Source organism: Bombus pascuorum, chromosome 3, assembly GCF_905332965.1.
Source record: "Bombus pascuorum chromosome 3, iyBomPasc1.1, whole genome shotgun sequence".
NCBI classification, from domain to species: domain Eukaryota; kingdom Metazoa; phylum Arthropoda; class Insecta; order Hymenoptera; family Apidae; genus Bombus; species Bombus pascuorum.
Genome location: NC_083490.1, coordinates 17256155 through 17279415, shown reverse-complemented (window position 1 = coordinate 17279415; position 23261 = coordinate 17256155). Strand labels below are relative to the sequence as shown.

At 26.5% G+C, this 23261-nt stretch overlaps 3 protein-coding genes across 8 annotated transcripts; 1 reads left to right on the top strand and 2 right to left on the bottom strand.

Annotated features, from left to right (window-relative positions):
- Nucleotides 1–3236: 3236 nt before the first annotated feature.
- LOC132905657 (DNA (cytosine-5)-methyltransferase 1-like) lies at nucleotides 3237–20990 on the bottom strand. 6 transcript variants are annotated; one of them, XM_060957170.1, is made up of 16 exons: nucleotides 20914–20990; nucleotides 12504–13007; nucleotides 12072–12435; nucleotides 11672–11998; nucleotides 11349–11501; nucleotides 10828–11278; nucleotides 10549–10748; nucleotides 8571–8988; nucleotides 8159–8482; nucleotides 7897–8048; nucleotides 7424–7758; nucleotides 7234–7345; nucleotides 6997–7146; nucleotides 6739–6905; nucleotides 6425–6665; nucleotides 3237–3717 (listed from the first exon to the last, which is right to left on the bottom strand). In XM_060957170.1, the coding sequence occupies exons 2-16, from the start codon at nucleotides 12977–12979 to the stop codon at nucleotides 3481–3483; spliced, it is 4107 nt and encodes a 1368-aa protein (XP_060813153.1). In that variant the 5' UTR covers nucleotides 12980–13007; nucleotides 20914–20990; the 3' UTR covers nucleotides 3237–3480. The 6 variants fall into 6 exon arrangements, with proteins under 6 accessions (XP_060813153.1, XP_060813151.1, XP_060813152.1 ...); XM_060957168.1 differs by lacking the exon at nucleotides 20914–20990 and adding an exon at nucleotides 14347–14419; XM_060957169.1 differs by lacking the exon at nucleotides 20914–20990 and adding an exon at nucleotides 14331–14377.
- Nucleotides 14795–16720, top strand: LOC132905669 (leucine-rich repeat protein 1-like). Its single transcript, XM_060957211.1, has 5 exons — nucleotides 14795–14937; nucleotides 15064–15244; nucleotides 15401–15928; nucleotides 16010–16305; nucleotides 16473–16720. Exons 1-5 carry the CDS (start codon nucleotides 14870–14872, stop codon nucleotides 16699–16701), a joined length of 1302 nt encoding a protein of 433 aa, XP_060813194.1. The 5' UTR covers nucleotides 14795–14869; the 3' UTR covers nucleotides 16702–16720.
- LOC132905677 (uncharacterized) lies at nucleotides 19434–22895 on the bottom strand. Its single transcript, XM_060957231.1, has 5 exons — nucleotides 22714–22895; nucleotides 21872–22024; nucleotides 21484–21573; nucleotides 21066–21407; nucleotides 19434–20991 (listed from the first exon to the last, which is right to left on the bottom strand). Exons 2-5 carry the CDS (start codon nucleotides 22010–22012, stop codon nucleotides 20737–20739), a joined length of 828 nt encoding a protein of 275 aa, XP_060813214.1. The 5' UTR covers nucleotides 22013–22024; nucleotides 22714–22895; the 3' UTR covers nucleotides 19434–20736.
- Nucleotides 22896–23261: the final 366 nt, after the last annotated feature.

The following is a 23261-nucleotide window of genomic DNA, read 5'->3' as shown; positions in this document are numbered from 1 at the left end:
TAGATGTTTTAAGAAATAGTGTTGTATAAGGTAATGTATTAAATAAGGATAATAAATTAATTTATTTTCTATTTATTTATAATTTCATATAAATACATTCTTTTAATTTTTCATATTCTATCAAATAAATCAAATTTGTATAAAATCAAGTAGCTTAATAATAATATGCCTATATTTAATCCTAGCAGCAGTTAATTTATTTGATTTATGGGTTATGAGTATATCTAAGTGTATTCACTCTATAATAAATTCAAATAAAAATATATTATAATATGATAAATGTATTTACAAATTTTTTGACTATTGAGTATTTGACTTTGACTATTAAGTGAATTTAAACTATAATATCATATCTTCAATATAAATATTATTGGAAGACTATAATACCTTTAATAAATATATATTTATAAGACTATAAAAAATCATATTTGACTTAAAATTTTTAATTGAAAAGACAATATTTTTAATAACTTAAAAAAGTTTTAATATTTAAAAATAAAACAAAATTTTGAATATATAAATATATAAATTTAATTTAAAATTTGGATTAAACCTGCAACAATCTTCGGTTCTTTTTTGTCTATAAGTACATATATATATTAAGGTACAAATTAATGATTTAAATCAATCATTAAAGTGAAATATTTCGAAATCTTGACTATTAGTGAAGTCAAATAGGAAGATAAGTAACATAAAATAATACTATGAACTTTATTCTTGTTCAAAATTATAAATCATTAATTGATAAGATCCGATATTGCTATAAAGCATAAATTTTTTTTGTCGCTATTATCGCACAATGTATGATGTGTGACTCTATAACAATATAGATATAGCTACTTTGATTTTGTCTCTGTTTATGTCCTCAAAGTCTTATCGCTTATATTATATTAGGCGATGAAAATTTTACTTGCATTTGAAAGCTGCAAAAGAGATACAAAAATTGTCATAAATATGTACGTCGGAACGTTTAACATCGTGATCGGCTGGAAATGTTACAATTTACAAAACAAAGGGGCAGATGTCACATATGAACATATACCAAAGCAGAAAATAAAAGTTCGCAAAAATATGCTAAAAATGAATGCTAAAAGTTTGTTTACAAAAACCAATAACATATGTATATACAACTTGTTAAATAGAAAAACAACATTAATAAATTGTATCGGTTTTCCAATTTTTTAGTCAGAAAAAAATAAAATTAAAAAGATGGAAATGAAGCTGCAGAAAAGTTACCTACCTTCGATTTCAACAATTTTTGGATGTGTTGTAAACTCAACATTTTGAATAACTTTTTCTTATACAGTGCTGGACAAAAGTATTGGCACAGCAAGATTGTTATGATACAAATGCTTATAACTATTAAACAAATTGATTTAAACAAAAAACTTTTTGACGTATTTATTTATTATCTATCCTAGTTTATTACATAACAAGAGCAACAATATAAATAAAATAATACGCAAAATAATAACAAAAATATATTTTTTGAACATTTTATGGGTGGACAAAAGTATTGGCACAGTAGAATATTTACGCTTATAACTAATTACATAATAAACTTCTAATATTTTGTTGGCAGTCCTTTTCTTTTAAGGACTTCCTTTAATCTTCTGGGCATCGAGTGGACTAATTTTTTAGTGAATTCAGGTACAATATTGCTCCATTCCTGCAGAAGAACTTTCTTCAGTTCAGACTTGCTTGTGATATTATGTTTCCTAATTCTTTTTTCCAATTCGTTCCACACGTGCTCAATGGGATTCATATCGGGACTTTGAGGTGGTGTGTTTAATGTGTGGGCAGTATTATATATTATCCACTGACGAACAATATACGCCATATGTTTAGGATCTCGATCCTGCTGAAAATAGAAATCCCTGGGGAGGTTTAATTTTTGAGTACTTTTCAAAAGATTTTGCTTGAGTATATTTAAATATACATATTTATCCTTTATCTCATCAATGAATATAAGTTCTCCTACACCCGATGATGCCATACATCCCCACACCATTAAACCACCACCCCCATGTTTCATGGTGGCTTGCAGATTCAGTTCGTCCATCTCTGTGTTGGGTTTTCGCCATACTAATATTCTGCCGTCAGATTTAAAAATATTAAACTTACTTTCATCTGAAAACATGATCTTTTCCCAAAAATCAGTATCTTTCGTAACAAACTCTTTCGCGAATTCCACTCTTTTCTTTTGGTTTATTTTACTGATGTAGGGCTTTCTTCGTGCTGCACGGGCAGAATAACCGGCATCCTTCAATACCCTACGTACAGTTTTGGTACTTACTTCTTTTTCACACTCAGCTTTTAACATCGAAGCAATTTCAGTCGAATTAGTTTTTGGATCCTTCTTTACAATATTTACGATTTTCCTTTTTTCTCGAATTGTTACCTTAGAAGGGCGACCACTCCTAATTTGATTCTCTAGATTTTCTTCACTTTTAAAGCGTTTTATGACTGAACGCACAGTAAAACGACTTCTGTTTATGATTTGTGCAATTTAAACACACCACCTCAAAGTCCCGATATGAATCCCATTGAGCACGTGTGGAACGAATTGGAAAAAAGAATTAGGAAACATAATATCACAAGCAAGTCTGAACTGAAGAAAGTTCTTCTGCAGGAATGGAGCAATATTGTACCTGAATTCACTAAAAAATTAGTCCACTCGATGCCCAGAAGATTAAAGGAAGTCCTTAAAAGAAAAGGACTGCCAACAAAATATTAGAAGTTTATTATGTAATTAGTTATAAGCGTAAATATTCTACTGTGCCAATACTTTTGTCCACCCATAAAATGTTCAAAAAATATATTTTTGTTATTATTTTGCGTATTATTTTATTTATATTGTTGCTCTTGTTATGTAATAAACTAGGATAGATAATAAATAAATACGTCAAAAAGTTTTTTGTTTAAATCAATTTGTTTAATAGTTATAAGCATTTGTATCATAACAATCTTGCTGTGCCAATACTTTTGTCCAGCACTGTACATGTAATCGACGGTCAATCTTATTTCTCAAGATATTTGCGAAATAGTCGGTACCACCACAATGAAATCTGCCTCTAGTTTGGCATCTGTGGCAACCAATATTGACGCATACGCTACTACAGACGCATTATTTATATATATTTATGGATATTTATTTGAACTTTAAAATACATCATACAAAGATAAAAATCATACATCTTTTTCATATATGAAAGATATAAATAAGTAGAATGAACGTAAAGTTTTTAAATATTCACATACATACATGTATAATAAATATATTTATAAATTATATTTGATGTTTTATATGAAATTAAAATAAATAGTAAGATATAGTAATTTAAAAGTACTTTTACATTATATGAATATGCAATAACTTGTAAATGTTTCAATTAAGTCACAGTTAAATTCGTTCTTTTAATACTCCATATTTCATCATGTATTTTCTTCTACGTTTTTATCATGTGTTTTAAGTTTAACTCAATGAGGTTTTAATTGCAACTTTGTATCAGTTTCAGTTATCACACTTTCATCTCGCAGACATTTTCTTAGTTCATGACCAACAGCTACTCCAAGTGGTGGAGGAACCGCATTTCCAATTTGTCGATGTTTATCAAGTATAGTGCCATAAAATCGAAAAGAATCAGGAAATCCTTGAGATCTAGCACATTCACGTACACTTACTACCCGAGTTTGTACTGGATGTAACACACGACCCTTAAGGATTCAATCGATTATTTATATTAACTATATATGAATTTTAATTAAAATTATGATTCATGTTATACCAAATATAAGTTAATTATATGTATTATATGAAAAGATATGATGCATAAAATTAAACATTGAAACATTTTAACCCATTTGCATCCAAGCGCGGATTAATCAGCGCGCTGCGACTGTCTTCTATCACCAAGCGCGGATTATTACGCGATCTGCGATTGTCTTCTATCACCAAGCGCGGAATAATCCACGAGCCTGCGACTGCTTTTTATTCCAGTCGCTAAGTATTCTTCAGATGTAGGAGATCATATCTGACCCGTTTGTGAGCATCTTGCCTATATCAGTTCATTATTTTATAAATAAATCTTACTTTTGTTGTGAAAATCTTTTTTATCCTTCTAACTGCCACTATGAGTAAGTGCTGTCAATCTTAATCAAATTTAACAAATTCAAATTTTAAAAATATTCTACTTTTATAATGTGAACTAAAATTTAAAAATCCATTGGGGCAACTCAACGATCTTGATGATTCGGATCAAAGTATACAAATAGAACATACTCGAAAACGTATCCGTAGGATTTCATCAAGTGAAGATAGCGAAGTTGATCAGTGCGGCAGTTTTAGAAATGAAGATTACATGTGGAAAGCCGAAAATCATACGCTAATTATACATGATTTTTCAAGTGTGGGTGGCGCAACTATTAATACGCAAAATCTGTCGAGAAGGGAAGTTTTTGAATTATTTTTTAACGAAGAATTAGTTACAAAACTAGTTACAGAAACAAATAAACATGGTGAAACCGACGCAAATTTTATGCTTTTTTCAGAAGATGAACTAAAAGTATTTATTGCTTTAAACATTTTAATGAGTTTAGTTTCTAAGCCAAGTATTCAGAGTTATTGGACCACAGATAAAAGCATAGAAACACCATATTTTAAGAATATTATGGGCTGTAACCGATTTGTCTCTATCGCTAAAAATATACATTTTTCTAGTAATAATAATTCTAATGACGCACTCACAAAAATTCGAGAAGTTATTCAAATAATAAAAAAGACTTTCATTAGTATGTATGTACCACATAAAAACATTTCGATTGATGAGTCATTAATGCAATGTAGAAGCCGTTTACATTATATTCAATTTATTCGAACAAAACAAGCAAGATTTGGTGTTAAGTTTTATAAACTGTGTGATTCGAAATCAAAATACATACACAATTTCAATATATATATACAGGAAAAGATAAAAGTGATACCAGATCTGGTAGCAGAAATGTTGTGATGAATTTGTTGAAGGAGAGTGAGTTATTGCACAAAGGATATTGTTTATTTATTGATAATTGGTACAGTTCACCGACATTGTATCGAAAAATTACATAACATGAAAACAAACGTATGTGGAACTGCGAGAATTAATAGGAAACAAATGCCTCGAGAACTAAAAGTACACCAATTACAAAGGGGAGAAGCTGTAGTATATTCTACAAGAGATATGGCGGCGATAAAATGGAAGGATAAAAAAGATGTCGTTTTGCTAACAACTATGCATAGCTTAGAATTTGCTGAAACGGAGAAACCAAACTGATATACTGGACAAAAATGTGTAAAACCAACAGTAGTAATTGATTATAATCAGAATATGGGTGGTGTTGATGTTGACGATCAAATATTAAGTAAATTTCATACTATGCGAAGATGTAAAAAAGCCTATAAGAAAATATTTTTTTACCTCATAGACATGATCTTACTAAACAGTTATGTAATTTTTAAAAATCATAGAAAGGATCGAGCTTTTCACATTTTTAAACAACAATTAGCCGAAGAAATTATTGGCGAATATTTACCAAATATAAAAGTAAGTGAGGCATCTAACGATTCGATAACGCAATATACTGGCAGGCATTTTCCTATTTGGATACCTCCAACTGCAGCAAAGGAAAGCAGAACGTCAAAGCGATGCGTTGCATGCTTATCTAAACGTACTCGAAGAGAAACGGTCTTTAAATGCCATATTTGCGATGTACCATTATGTATTGACCATTTTAAAGAATTCCACGAGAAATAATATGATTTAATTTCCATTTTAATCTAATTTTTTTTTTTAAATAAATAATTTTTACTTTTTTCCTCTGTTATAAAGAGTGTAAGATGCGATGTTTGCGAGGTGACATTGTCTACCAATCGTTTTGAACAGTAAATTTTCGATAAACTCCATGAAGAATTCGCATGTCATTTACTGCACCTACGACCGACCACGGTGATGAGGATCAGTCGTCAGTTGAACGCCTCTACGCTTTCAAATGGCCCCTTACATAGGGCCATGATGCGAGTGGGTTAAAAGCATAGCTTTTACTATTAGAAAATGATTTTAGTAACTGAGTAAGGAGCTTTATGTATGCATCATTACCCCAAGTAAAATTAGGAAAAGACTGTAAAAGAACATTTTTTCAAATGTACAGATGATCTTATATGAAAAATTGTTCCACAGGATGATAGACCTTGTTAAATAGTATAAAATTTTCCTCTATGACTTTTCTAACTTTATTTGGAATGAAAATATAATCTAGCTCGCCTGGTGTTAGAAATACTGTATATTTTTAATAATAATAATTAAATGTATATAAATATAAAGTATACGTATATGTTAAATGTTTTTAATTATTTGATAATTAAATTTAAGATAATAGTTTTGCATACCTGTTTTCCCATAGGTTCAGGATTTGTAATAGTCGTACTAAAATATCCATTCCATTCTAATCTACCATATAAACCTGCCCAATGATTATGACGATTTCCTGTATGTGGTAAGCACCATGGAATGAAAGTATTAAATTGTCTATCTGTAGGATCACACTGTTTTCCCATGCAACAACTACATACTCCACGATATGCTCCTGTAGAACTCTTTCCAACCTTTTTATCATCATGAGTATATTCTCTTAAATAAAAAATTTAACATATACAATATTTTTAAACATAAGATAAAGTTTGAAAAATTATACTTTACTTACAATTTTTTGGAATAAGTACCATCACTTAATTTTACAGTAATATTTGGTAAATCACGCCAATCAGAACCACTAGCGATTGGAATATGAGCTATTCTAGTTTCTACAAGAGGTGTCATTTCTTTACATATGTGATCTCTTAATAATGGTTGATATTGTTTTCCTCTAATCTGAAAAGGTATAAATTTAAAATATACTATGAATTTGTTGTCTGCAAAGAGTCTGTTTTATGCTCTTAAAATATTTTTATTTGATTATTACTTTTCTTTGGAAATGTGATATTGCATCATTTGTATATGACATCTCTTCTTTATTCCAACCATTTTTAATTTCTGGTAAATCGAACAGTGCATCCCTTACATTGATTGTTCTAAATGGTGCTGATTCTGTCCAATTGCAATTTGTGCTATACTGAAATGTTATTTAGTATTTATAGTAATATAGCTTAAATTGTAAATGTCACTTATCTATTGTAGTATAGTACTAAATATTATTTACCTTTTTACTATCAACTAATACACTTAATTGACAAGCGCGTTTACTAAAAACATGTGTTGGTTCTGGATATTGTGGAAGTATTTGTCCAGGTGCAGCAGCTAGGATTATTATTCTATTTAATATAATAAAATGAAATTCAAAAAATTAGCAACTTTAAACTATTATGAGTTATACTTAAAATGGCAACAACCTTCGTCTTGTCTGAGGGACTCCATAATTTCCAGCTTGAAGGATACCAAAAGTACATTGGTAACCCATACGAACTAGACATCTTAATGTTAATTTTAGAACCATGCTTCTGTTAAAAGATACAAAATTTCGAACATTTTCCATAATAAAAAAATTAGGCCTGTAGTAATCACAATATGATAGATACGAAACAACTAGAGAGTTTTTGAACAAAGAATACTGGCGTGAATTAAAACGATTCATGCCGCTAAAACCTTGACATGGTGGACCACCACACAATAATTCTACTTGTCCTTTTTGAGGAAGTTTTTGACCAATCTCATTTGTTGTTTCACCCTAAAAATGAAATGTTTAAAAGTTATAATAATTATATTACATTATATGTTCAGTAAAAAAAGATATATGACAATTATAAATCATAATATATAATTAATGCACAAATTACAACTTGTATAATTGTACAATACCACTTACATCCATAACCTTTTTTAATAATATATTACAATCATCTGTAAATACTGTTGCATTAGGATTGTTTAATCGGTATGCATTAGCAGCTGCTTCTTCTTTTTCTATAGCCCAAAGATTTTCAGCTATTCCAGATTGATGCAACCCTTCAGATAACCCTTTAAAATAAATTAGTTCAAATTATTCATTTTTTCAATTTAATATGTTAAAATTATATAATAATAATTAATATATAATAAATTGCAGAATTTTGCAGTAAACTACATACCACCACACCCAGCAAATACATCCAATGTTCTCAATTTTTTTGATATTTTATTATATTCAATAGGTCTACTAACTAATGCTCTTTTTTCACTCTCTTTTGTTTTCTTCCCTTTAAACTTTAGGTTACCTTTACTTTTACCACTTTTACCAATGCTAATAGCGTGATATGGTGGTTCATTAAATGTTTTCTCTTGTGCATTATAAGCTTCATTAAAATAAAATCGATTTGGTCCTTCAGCAGCCCATTCATCAACAGTTTGATTTAAATTTTCAGAGTAAGCAAGATAGCATTTTCCAACAACTTCGATAAATTTGATGTTACAAACTGAAATATTTTACAAAATATTATGTACATATACATACAAAAATTTATATCTATGTGGTTTTTATAATATAAAATTTTTGTAATGTACCTTCATCGCTCCAATAAACCATATTTAAATCTGCTTGTTCCATTAATGTAAGATTTTTGTGTGTATTTTCTGGTCTATATAGCTTATTCACCTTAATATTAATGTCAGATGGTGCAACTAACATATCATTTGTACTAACATATATTTCATTTATATACCCTATACAAAAAGGATCAGGGGTATCAAAATTTGAACCTGTCACATGATCAGAAGATCTTCTGTAAAATTCGGGGTACATATCTTCATCGACATTCTCCTTTTTTAGTTTTTGAACGTCTTGATGTATAATTTTATATTTGAAATTAAAAGCTTTAGGTTGTAAAAATACTGTTGTTCCAACTCTATAGTCTTCTCCTTTATATTTTACTAAACCATAAATAACTTCTTTAGTACTCTTTTCTTCTATTCGTTCATATACCTTAAAATATAAAAGGTATGAATATTATGTTATTGTAAATAAAGTTTATGTTAAACAAATTATAAATTTGCCTTTTATCATCTTGCATAACATAATGCAACAATAAAAAAAATAACTTGATACATTGTATTATACTTATTTCATTATAAATTTCAAATATCATATGAGAATATCATATGCACTTAGGACCAAAGGAATGCAGATGATATTTTTGAAGCTTTTGAATTAGGAATGAAAATGACTAGTTAAATCGTTAAATATAATGTTGTAAATAATTTAAATCAACTAATTGAATAAAAGTATCATTTAAGGTCAGAAAAATTTACTGCTAAACAAATAATATTGAAATAAGTTCTCATAATTCAAATATTTAATAATTCATAAACTAAAATATGAAATTCAGTAGAAATTTGTGTATATGCTCCTTATTACATATATGTTAGGCATTAAATATAATTTAGTTTTCATAGAGATATTACATGGTATTTTTTTAATACATTTGAATTTCAAACTTGATTTCCTCAATATTAGAAAAATATTACTTACATCTCTTTGATTTCAAGTGCCTCATATATAAATTGTCTCAATATTATATTTAAGCAATTCTAATTTTGTAAAAAAATGTGTTAGTATCTCAAATCAAGAAAGAAAACTTTGAACTATTCTTTTTTGTAAATAAGTAATTGAAATTCTTTTGTTTTTCTCAATATCCTATATTGCTTTTTTCATATTAAGATAAACTAAATGCAATTGACATAAACTAAACTAAACGTAAATTTGTCTTTACTGATTATTTATCTTATTTACTTTATTGATTAGCTTATTTGCTGAAAAATAACACTCACAAAATGATACTTTCATACAGTTTACTTTTGTCATGTTTAAATTATAATTTGACTAGTTTGTATAATGGTATTATCTAACTATATCATGCTTTATTAGTAGGGGTATTATTAGTATGCGAGTACCGAAATTAGGACCAATCGAAAAAGTTTCAAACGGGATTGGATGAGATCTTGGTACACCCGTATTACTCCAGATCTAGAGTTTCAACTCAAGTATAAGAATGAGCAATTAAACATTTGATTGTATAGAATTTGTAGCGAATGATGTATTTTTAACTATTTATATCATTTTTATTTTAATTTTATATTTTGTAGGTGTTAGCTCATCCATATGTAAAATGAATACCTGTCCACTCAATATTAGAATAAATTATTCTGATAGCATTGTCTTCTCTATAAAATATTTATATACATACTGATTTACTTTGAAATACACTGTCTTCAATGTCAACATAGGTTGGTCTAATATATTATTTACTTCTAGCAAAAGAAATGATGACATTGCGTGAAGCGTCTGAAATATCTATCTGACAGCTATTCTAGTGAATTTTTGATCTAAGCAAGAAGTGTCTATATCTCGAAAAGGAAGAGTTTCCGAACCTATGATCCTTTTTTCATCCTTAGAAACAGTAGAATGCGGTACCAAAGTTTGATCACCTATTTCTTTGTCATCCTGTATAACACAAGTAAAATGAACAGTATTAATTTTACATACCTTTGGCGTATTGAATTGTTCCACTTCCCGTAAATGTGCACAAGTAGGACAAAATCGATGACTATTTTCTCCAGAAGGACATTTTAGATCTGGTAATGGGTCTTCAAATCTGGCTGTTGCAGGTGTATAACGTTTCTGATAGAAGAATGTTTTACCATCTAAGTCTTTTATTTCACTCTCAGAATTTAAATCCATATTACCTATAATTATAGAGTTAAAAACATTTTTTGTTTTGATATTTGTATTAAAAACTTAATCAATGAATGTTAAATATACTACCTAATTCGGCCCAATTTTTCGGTACTTCTTTAAAAATAACAGTACATTTAGATCTAACAGATTTAAATGGTACATCATCACAATCATTACTCAAAAACAATTCTATAGGATCTGATGTTTCCCCAAGAATAGTATCATTTCCTCTGTGCAACCAATTTGCATGAAATTGTTTTATACCATTTTTATTTTCCCACATGTAAATAACTTTAGCAACATGCGATGGAATTGCTGGATTTCTTGGTTCAACAAGTACATAATCATTTATTTCTATTTTTTCATCACCTACTATAACAGATCTGTAAAAGGTTTTCAGATTATTACTGGCTATTTGATCTCCTATCCATACAATATCTTTTTTAAGTTCTTTAAAAGCTTTTCTGTTGCATTCTTTTACTTCAATTCTTAAAGTATCATATTGATCTTCATTTTCTGGATCAGAGTCATCTGCTTCCTGAATAAAGATACAAAATTTTTATTATATTAGATTGTGATTATCACAGTTACTTAAATAGCCGTTTTACTTGAATAGCCATATTGGGACATCTTCTTTTAATGCAAGCCTGTTTGCTTCTTCCTGTTCCCCCAAATTTTATCATATCTTTACAAGCATTACAGAGACCACAATCAGATTGTTGACAATGTTCACATACTCCACATCTGTATCGTTTAGGTCCCTAATGGTATAAAAAAAGAAACAAACCTGAAGTTTATATAAAGTTTATTTGTATTTATCATTTAAGACGTATATGTACTTTATAAAGAGATTTTATATATACAATTATAGATAATTAATAATTATCTGTTATATTAATATACATATTAATTTAGAAAATTGGAAGTTTACCATTGTTATCGTATCATTATGTTTAGTTAACTGATCTGCAAATATATTTTCAAACATATTGTTAACTAATTGTGTAGTAGTTGCTTTAGTCCAAGCAGGTTTGCTAACTGTTTGTTCTCTAAGTTGCGTTTGCCGAAAGCTTACTCTTTTTCCTAATGTAACACCTGCAAGGTTTGCTAATGCTCGCATGCAAGGACTTGTAATAAGAAGAGTATCTTCTGCTGAAGCAGAATCATCAAATGATAATACTTGATCACATATAAATTGTGCATGTCTTAGTAAAGAATCTTCAGTAAATTTTGTAATACCTTTAGGTGGTACTATTGTCTGTGAAAATTACATAAGTTTAGTATTGTATTATATTAATTATACTACTCGTTTAATAATAAATTTAAATTACTTGAAGCTTATTGAGCAAATCCTCATAACTGGGATTAATTTCATCTAAAAGAAACTCGATAATCAATTTACTCATATATATTTTTTCTCTGACGACATCCATAAAAGGGGCATATTCTTCAGATGGATCCATTAGAATATATTCACAAAATGCTGTGTTAAAACCTATAAGAGCCAGTTCTCCTCCATCGAAACCAGATACATACCACTCATTTATAGGACCCATATCTTTTGCTGGTACTCCACTCTCTGGTGATGCATCTTCTTCATAAATAGCTTTTATATATCCAGAAAAATATAACATTACATTCTTTTCTATAAGTCCAGTGTCAAAAGCACACAAGTGGCCATTTTTATCATAAACACTAAAATTTTGGTAGTTTTATAATTTTTTTACAAAATATACATGTTTATAAAAAACAGAAAATATTACCTGAAATAAGTCAATTTATTTTGAGGGCGCTGATCGCTTTCATGTATAAAAGATTCATTTCCATTAAATAAACATAACTTTGGATCAGTTAAAGCAATATCTTCATCTATAGCACCATTTGGATGACCCTGATAAATTTTGATATCATCATTTAATTTCTGATGACAATATTCACATTTACTATGAAATGTATTTGTACTTTTAATTTTAGATGTTGGTAAAATTGTAGTATCTTTAAACTTGACTTTTTTTTCAACATGTTTATCAGAATAGTCCTCATTTGTTCCTGGATAATCATTTTCTTTATCTTGCTCACTTTTCAAAGATATGGGATTTTTTGCTTCAATGTTTTGTGAATTCTGTAATTCTCTATCGTTACTTGCATCATAACTTATTTGTTTTCCCTTAGCAAGTTGTTTATAAAACATGTCAACTATAGATGGTTGATGATTAGATTTGGATGCAACAGACTTCATTGTAACACAATATAAAAAATTTGGTGACCTAGAAATATTTTCACTATTTCATTTCCTGTCTTATGATAATATTACTAATATTGAGTGTTTTAAATTGACAGTCTTAAGTTATTCATAAATATTCTTTCTCTATATAACGAAATATATAAAATCACATAATTTGATATTAAAAATATTGCAGTGATTACTTTCTTCTATATTATTTGTGTATCAAACTTTCAAGGTCATTTTAAATTTTTTGAACAGAATATTTTCCGTTTTTCTATTGAAATAAAAAAAAATCACATATTTCATAAAAAAGGATTAACTAGATATTTATGCTATAAATGATAATGAAATTCTTGGTTCTTACAGTTATTGCAATGATTCAGTCATATTATATGTAAATAGTAAATGCTATGTAAATAGTAAATTTCTAAAATTGAATAAATGCATACCTAATTATATCATAAGAAAGAAAACATTGAGAAATAAATTCAAGATTAAATCAGTTAATAAAGAAGCCAGATTTGAAGAAAAGGCAGAGAGAAATTCAAAGAAGTCACTGTTGAAGAAGTGCGAAGAAGATTAAAAGTTAAATGGGAACAGAATAGAAAAAGGAAAGAATAAGATGTATCAATAAATGTAGATATAGCCAGGTAGGTATAGAAGAACTGAGAAAATGAGGGAAACAGATGAGTGAAAAATTAAAGGAAAGAGAGAGTGAAATAGAAATTCACAATAAACTATATGTTTACGCATAAAAACATTCACTAATGTTATAACTAATAAAAGAAATGTACATGAAAGTAATGTTGATTGTAACCAAGCTAGCTAGTAGAAAATTGTTTTTATAATAAATATCGACCTTTCTATGCATAATGTGTAATCATACCAAATAGCTATAAAAAATATACAGTTTAAATATCATTTATGAAAATATTATCATGGTGTATATATCAATAAATTTTTTAAATATCAATAAAGATTGTTTTAATTTCCATAAAAAAATATAATGTTCTATCTAACAACTCACAGTGACCTTCAAAATTTAACACATAAATTATATAGAAGGAAATCATTTTTATATATTTCTCATCATGTATATTTCTTTTTATTCTACATATTCCTTTGTACAGTGAATATATTTGAAAAGAATTAATAAAACAAATTTGAAGTTAAAGTATATATGTATATGTATAATACTTATATAATATTATTACTTGGCATTAGATAATTACGTATGTATTTTTATAAAAAATAAAATATGTAATTTATAATTATTTCTAATTGCAATAGATGACATTTATATATGCACAAATTTATAAATATTTTATAAAAAAAGAATATATGAATATATACTACTGAATACCTGAATTAATACACACCAGAAATTTATGTGAATAAACTTCTCTATTACTGAAGCCTTTACAGTACATTAATAAATATACAAATACATTTTATTATATGAATTACTCAATCTCAATTTAAAGTAAAATTAACAAGCTGTGTTATATAAAATATATTTATATCTATATATATAATTAATTATATATTTGTAAATATAATTAATCTATTCAACGTAATAAATACAATTCTTGTATTCGTTATACCTTTCAAAATTGTTAACGGTTTTCGTCCGTTTATTTTCCCGCCTTCAAGTACTATTATTAAAATTTGCTTTCTTAGTCAACTACGAGATATTTTAATTTATAAATAACTCCTAGATTTATTTAAATTAAAAGTGAATGTAATAATGGATAGTTTTATTATTTATGTTTCCGAAAATACTGAAATTTATATGTATAGCAGTTGACATATGAGAATTTATAGGTTAAATAGTTTTTAATAGTGCCTAGTATTTACATATGTTCAGTGTTTCTTATTCTACGCGCGAAAAACGATTTGTTTATGTTTTATTGTGAGCTATTAAAAAACATATTGTCACGGTGTATAGTTGCAAATATCTATTTAAACTAGTACGTATTAAATTATTAAAAATATTTAAATTATTAATATTAAAAAAAATTATGATAATTTTGAAATATTATTAATATTAAATATTTACTGAAATAATAAGATAATTTTTATATTTTGCTTAAGAGTCATCTGTTTAACATGAAACTTCATTGTAATATAAAAGTAAACAATAGATTATTTACAACAAATGTAATAACAAGGAAGTCACTACGTTCCATAATAAAAATTGGAAGAGAAACTGTAAAAAATACAGACATATATCTGCTTTGGCAAACATTACAAAATAAGCATGGTACTAAATATAAGGTAAAATGTCTATATCTATACATTTCATAAATTACAATAATATATCTGAATATGTGTAAATTATTTTTAAAAAATATATATACATATATATATAAATATAAAATAAATGTTTTTTTAGGAAAAGATTGAAACATTTTATATTTCATTTTCTTTCAGATTAATAATAATGTAGACAAAATATATACAAAATTTATTGATGAAGGAAAAGCTACAATTCGCTTTATAGAACCACCTCATGATTTAATTATTCAATCTGATAAAATTCAACTCAAAAGTTTTATTCACGTTTTAAAACTTGCAGTAATTAAAAAGGTTGATCCACCAGTTCTTGATATTTCAAATTTAAACCCAAAATGTATGAGTTCTTTACCAAAGATTAAAGTAGTGGTTAATAAATCTGAATATCCAACTTTAGAAGGTTTTCCAAGAACAACTGAAGAATTATATATAGTAGGATTAAATAGGAAATCATTCGATAGGCAAATTTTAAGACTCCAAAGCTTAAGAATTTTAAATTTGTCTGAAAATCAGATTTCATCTTTACCAAACGAAATTGGCACTTTACAGCATTTACAAGAACTTGTTTTATCACAAAACCGGCTTGATAAGGCTTTAAAATGGGCATGGTTAGATCAAGTTGCTATAAGATCTAACTTAAAATTATTGGATATAAGTAATAATAGGGTATGTCCATTTTATATCTTACAAAAATATATATTATAAGTTTTACTTATATTTCATTATTAAATATATTTTTTAATTCAGTTATACAAATTACCACAACAAATTGGAAAACTTGAGAGTCTTGTTAATTTGAAGGCTAGTCAGAATATGTTATCATTCTTACCACAGAGTCTTGGGAAGTTACATAATTTAAAATATTTAGATGTATCGAAAAACAAATTACGTTACTTACCTGGAAGTATAAGGAATTTACATTTTATTACAGTAGACGTATCAAGAAATGAGTTTTCTTCTGTAGATTATGCATTATATTCTAGGTGTAAAACAAATGTGCCAAGTTTAACTGAATGTGCAGCCACGTCATTTCTGAAAACAAGGTTTGTATGATATGTAATTTAAATAGCTATTTTAGTTTTGGTTTAATAATTAATAACAAAAAATGAAGAGGGAAACATGTATATCTATCTTAATTTATGTTTGAATTATGATGATATAGATGTATCAATAGTAGAAATATTTTAAAAAACATATTTTTTTTATATAGATGTTCATATGATGCAAGCATAATTCCACTTACATTGGTAAAGTATTTAGATGAGGCAAAGTATTGTCTCTGTGGAAATCCATGTTTTCATTATTATCTAAGAAAATTTGTAAGTTTTGATTGCAATATAGCAACAAATATGATAAAGTCAACAGAATCTGCTCTACTACCGTTTGATTGCTACTTCTGTTCAAGTAAATGTATATATTATCCACCGCTTTATAAATAATTTATTATTTTTAAATTAAGCTTTAGGAAGATATTTAAAAATATTATTTCAAAAATTTCTGCATCCCGAATTCTGACTTATATTTTTTTTGTACTTTTACAAATTATGAAGTCATTAATGTAAACAAAAGTTACAGTAATAAGGATTTGTGTTACTTGCATTAAATTGCATTAAATCCTAAGCATATATAAATGAGACCCTTTAGGAGCTAAACTGATTAACTTTTACTTTTGTAAACTTTGTTTTATATTAAAATAACTCGTTGCCAATTTTGAGAAATATTTATAACATTAAAACTTTTCTCTACTCTGTGGAAGATGTATCAGTATATAGAAATAATCAATATGCCTCCTGAATGGATAAATGTAAGTAATGTAATGGCTGTATGCAAAATAAATTAATAATAATACTAGTAGAATTTTGATAACTAAAAATCTAACGTATATATACTAACTTTTGATTTAGAATATTGATTTTAATAATTTGTGTTTTTTTTACTGTGTTTATATCAATAGTCTACTTCTTAACTATGTTTTGTCAATTATATTTGTATATGTTTATATATATGTATGTATTTCAAATGCATAGAACATTATGTATTTTAGGTAATACTATTTGCACAAGATACAGTATTTAAATGAGAATACTTAAATATCTTCATTATTTTTAGTGTCATAGAAAATTTTAGGATAAAATTACCTTATTTCTTAGAAGTATATGTAATCGTAAAATAAAATCTTTCTCAAGATCTTTTTTTTCAAGAAGTTTCAAAGTTATATTTTAGTTAGTTCAAAGTTATTTATGTTTTATATCTTTTATGTATTAATTGACACATTTTTTATTTTGTATACAAGAGTATTAAGATAGTTGTGTCTATGTCTACAATTTTATAATTACTTACAATTAAACTTACAATTTTAAATTCATTAAAAATGCATGGAAGATAATGAGAATATAAATATAAGAATACTACTTTGCATTTTTCTTTGTCCCTCGTACGCAAAGTTTTGTAAAATTAAAATTGAAATGTTTTTTAAACTCGACATTTCTAAACATTTGATCTTCATACTTTTGTATGGATAAAGAAAAAAAACTGTCTGGTATACGGGGTGTCCCATTAGAAGTGTTATATGCAATTGTTGAATGAACTATTATAATATAATAATGCTGAACTATTCGTTATTCAAAAAGCAAAACTTCGTTACGAGGAGGACATTTTGTGATGGTTACGAATCTTGTATTGGTGGACATATCTCCGACATTTCAAGTTGGTCCTTGCCTTTTTATATCGAACTATGTATATGTTTTCATTAAATTCATTTCGTTACGACAATCCGTTTCGTAATGAATTCATCATTCTATATTTAGTATGTTGGTTTCATAAGGTCATTTATTGCCATTCAAAATTTATCTTCTTGGGACATTCAGAAATTGTTCCTTATCTTCTGCATTTAAAACGACGATTGAACGTTAATGTAGCGATTTACTCTATCCCTTAATAATAGTCCACTCATTTGAAACTTTTAGAACTAACTAATTATTGTTGGCAAACATCTCTAATACGATTCTTCATATTATTAGAAATAGTAGGTTCTTCCCGATAAACTTGATCTTTTATGAAGTTTTACAAGGAAAAGGTTGGAGGTATTAAATCCAGAAACCTTGGTGGCAAGGGTGTCCCATTTCCTCTTCCTATCTAAATATACAGAAAGGCAATCTAGCAGCACATATCCTTTGTTTGTAAACAAGAGTAACAATAAATTACATCAGCGTGATTTCGATTCATGTTTACGGCCGGAATTGACAAAATATTCCAGTAAACCAAATCTTGGGGTCGTTTAATAAAGATAAAATTTGAAGAGCAGTAAATGAACAAAAAGTGTTTGGTTCTATTTTAAAAAATGCTAATGGTCTTGAAATTTCATAAAGATAACTTTGAAAAAAAGTTTGATTTTCTACCATAAGAATCTTTTTTCGTAAAACTATAAATAAAACAGAGATATTTAGAAGTTCTTGTTCAAGTGTTGCACCTTATAATATATTGCACTTTATATATAGTATTATTAACATTTCTCTTTTAATCTATAATGGTATATAAAATATATTTCTTAAAATTATTTGCATTGTAGAACATACAGAATGTTCATGTTCCACAAATTTATTTTAAAAAAAATTAAACATTATTAGAAGGAAAACTGGTTTTTACAAATTTAGTTTAATCAATCCTATCTCAAATGTAAATAATTAATTTTTATACAATTATTCTACAATACTCTAATTTTTTTATCTATGCTATTGAATTTTAGAATTATTAAAACTAGTAATATTATACAATATATATTATATTTTTATTATCATATAGTGTATTTTGATATATTAAAACTATATCTTAATAATGTTTTAAATTTAAAAATGTTTTTAAATTGATAAGGAAATTTAAAGTATACAATTTATATTAGTATGAAAAAATATTTATTACACTTTTAATCAGTAAAAGGATATTATACAAACAATATACAAATTCTTTTTATTCTTTATAGCATTTTATAGCTATTATTAATCAATTCATTAAAAGATGAATCTTGTAAAGTCTATTTAGTTATTAGCATAATTATAATATTTTAGCAAGTTTAATATTACAGTAGAAGAAGCTCCGTTTATATGAACTCTATTTGTATGAACTAAATTTTAGTAGTTAACCGAGCTTAAAATTAACTGAACTTTAGCTGAGATCGTATTATTTTATTTTATTGTTTAATTACCACCGAGCGTCAATACACTTATATGAACGTCTAACAATAAAATGTAAACAGTAGGAGTACGCGTTATGTGACCCATTCTCATGTTTCAAAGTCGATACAAATTTGCAACATTATTATGTATTATGTGTGAACTCCAATTAACTGAACGAAAAATTGTAGGTGGTGGGCAGAAATATGTATGTAGGTGGATTCAATAAGAAGAACTATCTAAAATAACTCGTTACCTATATTTATTATTATTTATCGAAAAACATTTTAAACGAATAATGTTACATTTAAAAATATTCATCAGATTGATACAACACTATTTTTTTGTATTCTGAGATTATTTTTTTTTAAATGGTATTTAAAAAACTATTTAAACAGTTTTTTTTAAATTTAAATGGCTTCGTATATTTTCTATAATACTAGTAGACTCAGCTGTACATTCTCTACAGAAGAGTACTGACCTTTTTATGCCGAAAAACCATTAGTTTTGCAGATATTTTAACTTCAATTTGTTAAATTTAATGTATGAAAGACAAAGACAACATAAACATAAGAAGATCGTTTCGCCTCTGTTCTTGTCTCTCATACATTAAATTTGATAAATTAAAGTTATAATATCTACTAAACTAACGGTTTTCAGTATAAATAGATCAATACTTTTTGTAGAGAATATCCAGCAGGATCGATTAATGTTGTAGAAAATATACGCTATCATTTAAAAAATTCAAGGTCATCTTGACATGCCAGAAAATATAAGATATTAGGAAAGAAATGAGTTCACTGAAATGCAACATAATTCATTTAAGACGTTTCTCGATAAAACCAACAGATAAGTTATTTTATATAGTACTTCTTATTAACTTACTCTGTATATGAACGACGGTTATATGAATTAACTTGTCCCTTGAAAGATTCGTACATATAAACTGAGTTCTACTGTGTTTAAATACATTTTTAGAAGTAGGAAAAATATAACGTCAATATACCTATTGCGAAGATATATATAAAAACTATATCATTTAGAACAAAGATATGATTTTTTTACCTACATCTCTTAACAAAAATATTCATTTTAAGATATGAAAAAGTAAAATAATCCATTGTTTGAAAGCTGTATTATTATAATGATACTATCAAATTAAGAAAATTGCAATAAATATAACGTAACTTAATTTTTTTTTAATATTCGGAACATAAAATTTATATATAATAAAAAATTAAACTATTTATTTTCGTTAATAGATACTTTTTAAAAGTAACAGATATTAGTTTTTACTTATTTAAATTATTTTTTGCCTATTCTACATGGTTTTACAAAATCAAATTCACTATCGTTTATATTAATAAAATATTGTCGTGCTGTAATTGCTTTTTTTTTACCTATGTGTGCTACAGAAAAGTCAATATTTTTATATTTATTTTCATCTATATAACCATGAACTTGTAAAGATTGAACCAATACCTCTGGATCTTCTGGAAATGGAATTAATTTCATACAGTTTTCTTGACTTAAACTACTTGATGAAGGAACATTTTCATTCTATAAAAATACTTTAAATTATTGATTATATCTATGATAAGAATATAAATAACGGAATGATTCTGTATACAGACCTGAATGTTGCTTTTTCTTATATTTGTACAATCGTTTGGTATATGTAAATCGTTTATTGATATCGTGTGACTTTTTAAAAGCCCTTTAATCACTGCATTTTTATTAAGACCACATTTTTTTAAAGTACTTTCTACATTTTCAGTATTGTTTTTATCTTTAGCACTATTTTCTAACATGGAAATTCCATTATAAGTTTCCATAGTTGAATTTTTGTAATCACTATTATCAGACTCTAAATTCTCCTTAAAAGTATAATCTTTGGATTTTAAACTAGCTTTCATTTGTCTAAGTTTCCAATGTTCCTCAAGTTTTTCATTTGAATAGTTAACACCACAATTAGCCTGCAAAACAAAATTTGTATCTCCCATGTATATATCATAAGTTTTAAATTAATATATATATATATATCATATTTACTTCTATAATGGAGGATGCAATTTCATTTTCATGTATGCTACGCTCTTGCAGCACATCATGTTGGCCATCATTACAATCGTAATCATACAACTGTAAAGAGTAACATTTAAAATAATTTAAGAATTAAATATAATTAAATATAATTTATAAAATACATTAAAAATAAGGTATTTTTCATTTTGTGTTCAGTTCAGTTTAATAATTGATCAGTAGATTTTCTGAATACGATAGAATTTTAATTGCTATTATTTTTAGCTATTTAATAACATTATTTTTCCATGTATTTTTTTCAATAAAAGAGTAAGTTTAATATAAAAATTGTAACATATTATAAAATATGTTTAAAAGTTGTTTAGTTTGGATATACTGGGACAATATAATTACTAACATTTACATTCTGTGGAGGTTTGATCTTCCTTAATTTTGGATTTCGTTTAACTGTATTAGATTCTTTTCGACGTACAAATACAACATTTTCATCTGTCTGAGGTATTTGTGTTACTTTTTGAATATCGGCATATAAACTCATTGTAAAAGTAATCTGAAAGTTAAAAAATATGGTTGTCAATAGAAAGTGAATGTACAACTTTTACATTACAAGAACTATTTGTTATTTGGAATTACTTTATTAGTCTTTTATTGTACTTGTTATTATATTGATGAGTTAATAGTAGTTATTTTTCATAAATAGTGACATATTACTATTTAATGAAACATATATGAATAATAATAAAATATATAAATTCAGTTGTTTTGAAGAAACTATATCAATGACTATAAATGAGTGAAACGTAAGATATTGGACTTAAAATCTTTATTATATTTCATTTAAAGTCAAAGATACGAATCTTTCCAATCTATGAAGGCTTGAAATTTAAATCAATACGCAAAACATTCGAAGACATACACATTTATTTCTTATATATAGCAGTAACTATAAAATTTAATGAAATTAAAAGGGATTCTATAAATCATTTTAAAGACATAAATAATATTGGAATATTTAGTAATTTTAATAAAGAATTTAAAAAATCAAAATGTTTTTCCCTTATATATATTATTATTACATTTTATTTTCTTATACTTTTTTCTTATTATATATTACAATTTTCCTTTATACTCGCAATTCGCGATAGTTAAGCTCCAATATTCTGTAGCTCTTCTTATACTCATTTTTTTATGAAATATTCTTAAATCTTATTGTTTGTAATACAAAATTAACGTACTTACCCTATCGTATTTACCTATCACGATTTGAATTAAATAATATCACTTTATCATAGGGTGTCAGGTTAAAGCTTGATTGTGCTAATAACAACATTGTTTATATACAATTCGTTATATTTTGTATTATGTTTACTAGGAAACATATTTTTGACTGGCTAAGAGATTACAAAACAGACCAATAAAATTGCTGCATGGGCATTGAACAGGAATACATATATTTTAAAATTTTATTTTTATAACACATGTATATATATACATATACGTTTATTAATAATAAAGTATACGTATTTATTTATTGTTTAACATTAAGTTTCATGTAAATAATAAAAATTATGAATTATGAAACATCAATGTTTCAAAAACAATTTGTAAATTAATTACTTTGTTCATAGATTCGAGTATTAAACAATATAAAAATTATTTTGGCATTTAGAATATATTCACATTTATAGATCTTAATATTGTTGCGTGACCTTTCTAACAGTTGGGGAATTTGGCGCAGTTGCAGCTCGTGGAGTGATAAGAACTCTGTTCGCGTTACACTTCAAAAA